Source organism: Schistocerca americana, chromosome 7 (assembly GCF_021461395.2).
Source record: "Schistocerca americana isolate TAMUIC-IGC-003095 chromosome 7, iqSchAmer2.1, whole genome shotgun sequence".
Lineage (NCBI taxonomy): Eukaryota > Metazoa > Arthropoda > Insecta > Orthoptera > Acrididae > Schistocerca > Schistocerca americana.
In genome coordinates this window covers 142,159,487-142,163,052 of record NC_060125.1, presented here as the reverse complement: position 1 = coordinate 142,163,052, position 3,566 = coordinate 142,159,487, and the positions used below count along the sequence as shown (strand labels likewise).

Sequence of the window (3,566 nt, the reverse complement as noted above, 5' to 3'; positions counted from 1 at the left end):
TGACCCATGGAAGTGTAATAGGTCCACTATTATTTTCTGTTTACGTAAATGATCTACCGGACAGAGCGAGGAGCAATATGCGGCTGTTTGCTGATGATGGTATGGTGTACGGTAAGGCATCGTGGTTGAGTTACTGTAGAAGTATACAAGATGACGTCGGCAACATTTTGATTTAGTGTGATTAATGGTGGATAGCTTCAAATGTAGAAAAATGTAGGTTAATGGAAATGAGTAGGAAAAACAAACCCGTAATATTTGAATACGGCGTTAGTAGTGTTGATTCTTGACACAGTCAGGTCTTTTAAAGATCTAGCATAACGTTTGTAGTGGGACGTGAAATTGAAGCGTCACCCATCCACCAGTGTCAGTCCAGTTTGCAGGTGAATATAAATTTAATTTAGTTTTTGTTTATGTATTTTTTGTAATATTTGTAATGGTTGTAAATTATCTAAAGTTTTGTATTTATTTTTTATGTTTCATGTACGGAGAGGGCGGCGCAACGAACGGAGACAGCATCTTCACTGCCGGGACCAGAGAGAAAATTGCTGGCCACTATACGTCGCGGGTCGACAGCCAAAGAGCAACAGAAGATCCTGAAACCGAGTTTTTGCGTCGTGCTTCTAAAAATTAATAAAAATAAGAATTTGTAATGTTTCTATAAGAATGACGTCATAGAAAGTTAATCATGTTGTAAATGTTCAGTTCTGTCTTGTCAAGGCTCAGGTTCACGTCTATATGTAGGAAGATAATAAACTAGTGGATGCTCCTAAAGTTTAAATACGTGTTCCGAGAATTTATTTATGAAGAATTATGTTACGTAATTTATGTGACAAGATTATTAATTTTTGACAACGTTCATCGCTAGTTTGAATCTCGAAAGTTTATTCAATGTGGTTCTAACATTTATTAAAGCAGATCACTTGCATTAATATAATTTCTGAGAAGAAACAATCGACATCTAAATTGAAAAAAGTTTACGCAAACCAATTGGACTGAGTGACGTAATTCTGCGCATACGACTCAAATGATGATGTCTTAATTACAGTTTCGTTCAAGAACCATTCAGAGACAAATTTTAAAAAGAGTTTAAATAATTTTGAAGTATGTTGTAACTGACGTAGGTGACGAAGTCTGCACATGGTCATATGTCAAATGAAAATCATTTAAACGAAACTTACGTCGTTACACTACACCGTGGCGACCTTGGAAACAGGACTTGTGTGCAACTAAGGCACACAGGTACGAAACAATTAAAACATCAAGAGTCTTTCGGAAGTCAATGCGAGTCTTCGTGGAGCCTTCACCAACCAGCGGCGACTTCGCGGATGTGGGCAGCTGACGGAGCGCAGTCAAGCAGTACGGTCACGCAGTTATTCCATGAGAATGCGCATCTGTTGGGCAGCAGCTGAACGCTGCAAACCCCGACAACCTTTTCCTCCCTAAACAAACGGGCCCAGTACGTCAGCTGGGGGGCGTTCCTCCGGCTGGTATTAGAGGTGTTGCTGAGGGCTTCGCCCGTCTACGGTGCGGCCGGGCGTGGTTGCAGCCAGTGACGTCTCCGGTGTTCGACGCAGTGTACTGCCGGTTGCGGAAGCGGGGTCGCAGCATATCAGCGGCTGCACCGACGGCTGTTACTTCTGCAGCCCATAGCAGCACACTGATCACCGAGAACTACAAACTACAATATTAGTGTCCGGTGAGTCTGTTTTGAGTTGGAAGTGGAGTGTTGTACATAGGTAGCGTGCTTTAATAGGATTGTTGATTACAAGTCTGCGTGTGTCACTAGTTAATATCCTACAATAATGTCGGGAAGTGAAATGTCAGACGAAGAGCAATCTGTGTCCGATAGGAGCATGAGATTCCTTTTTTGGGCGATCGCTAAACTAAAACAATCTAACGGGGATTTTTTAGCTGAATTAAAACAGTCTAACGAAGAACCTACTGCTAGATTAAGAGAGGAACTAAAACAGGAATTAAAACAGTCTAACGAAGAATCTACTGCTAGATTAAGAGAGGAACTAAAACAGGAATTAAAACAGTCTAACGAAGAATCTACTGCTAGATTAAAACAGTCTAACGAAGAATCTACTGCTAGATTAAAAGAGAAACTAAAACAGGAATTAAAACAGCCTAACGAAGAATCTACTGCTAGATTAAAAGAGGAACTAAAACAGGAATTAAAACAGTCTAACGAGGAATCCACTGCTAGATTAAAAGGGGAGCTAACAAAATCTACAGACAGGTTACAGGAATATCTTAATGAAACCAGTCGAGAATTAAGTGATAAAATAGAGGATTCTAAAATTGAAATGCAGGAAAAACTAATAGGACTTAGTAATAAGATTGCTGATAATTGTAAAAGGTTAGAAGAACATATCCAGAAATCGCGTGAGCAAAAAGCTCGCATGCGAAATGATATTACTGACTTAACCAAGAGACTAGATGCTGTCAACGTCTTAGTTGTAAATGAAATAGAGAAAAATAACGATAAGTTCCGAGATGAATTTTCTATGCAAACAGAAACTGTTCGTAGAGAATTATTAGAATCTATTAAAGAGGTTTCTACCGAACCTGTAGAGACTTCTTCAATAGATAATGTAGAATTAGAGACATTAACTTATCGAGTAGAAAAAGATCATACCGAAATAGAAAACATGAAATTTTTAATTACCGAAATATGCAGTAACCTTGAGACTTCCAAAGATAATAACATTGACGAAGGTACAGAGCGTTCACATTGTGCACACAGTGGAGAATCGATATTAGCTAACCGCGTATCCGATACAGAAATGCGAATACAGGAAATTACTAAACGGTTATCGGAAATAGATAATAATGAAAAAATTTCAAACAGTAGAAGTAATAACGTAGTCAGAGACAACAGTCGCATCGTGTATGCTAGCTCGGACGACAACAACACACATAAAGAAATCACGACAAGAAAATCCGAGGCAACTCCGTCTCTGCCATCTAAACAAAATCCAACTATGTCTCTCGCAGAATGTTGGGATGATATAACGACAAATTCCAATGTAGCAAGTCGATTTCCGGTATTCAAACCAGAAGGCGAACTTCACCCTATAATCTTTATAAAAGCTTTTGAAACTTCATTATCTCCTAAATGGAGTAATGAAAAACGGATTCAATTTGTAATAGGACATTTATAAGCAGAAGCTGCGGAACGGACAGTACTGCATAGAACTGAATTTAGGGACTGGGATGATTTCGTTAAGCAGTATAAACAAAATTATTGGTCAAGAGGAAAACAACAACAGTTAACTTTAGAGTTCTTAGACCCTCCTCCATATTCTAAACGGTGGGGAGATTATAGGAATTATTTCGAATGGCATTTAAACCGTGCTAAATTAATTGAAGAACCAATTATTGAAAGTTGTCTAATACGAGTCCTAATTAGTAGGTTACCATATTATGTAAAGGAAAGAATGATAGAAAGGGAATGGTCACAACCTTGTGAATTATTAGGATATTTAGAACAGTTAGATATACTTAATAGAGAACGGGAAGACGAGAAATTTAGATTTGGTAGAAATGACAATCCTCGAAAT

General features: G+C 38.4%; 1 protein-coding gene across 1 annotated transcript; it reads left to right on the top strand.

Moving 5' to 3' along the window:
- Positions 1 to 1,802: 1,802 nt before the first annotated feature.
- LOC124622800 (uncharacterized protein PF11_0207-like) lies at positions 1,803 to 3,167 on the top strand. The gene has a single exon (XM_047148592.1). It carries the CDS (start codon positions 1,803 to 1,805, stop codon positions 3,165 to 3,167), a length of 1,365 nt encoding a protein of 454 aa, XP_047004548.1.
- Positions 3,168 to 3,566: the final 399 nt, after the last annotated feature.

Excerpts from the sequence above, each read along its gene's own strand:
- LOC124622800 (XM_047148592.1), top strand. The coding sequence starts at position 1,803 with ATGTCGGGAAGTGAAATGTCAGACGAAGAGCAATCTGTGTCCGATAGG.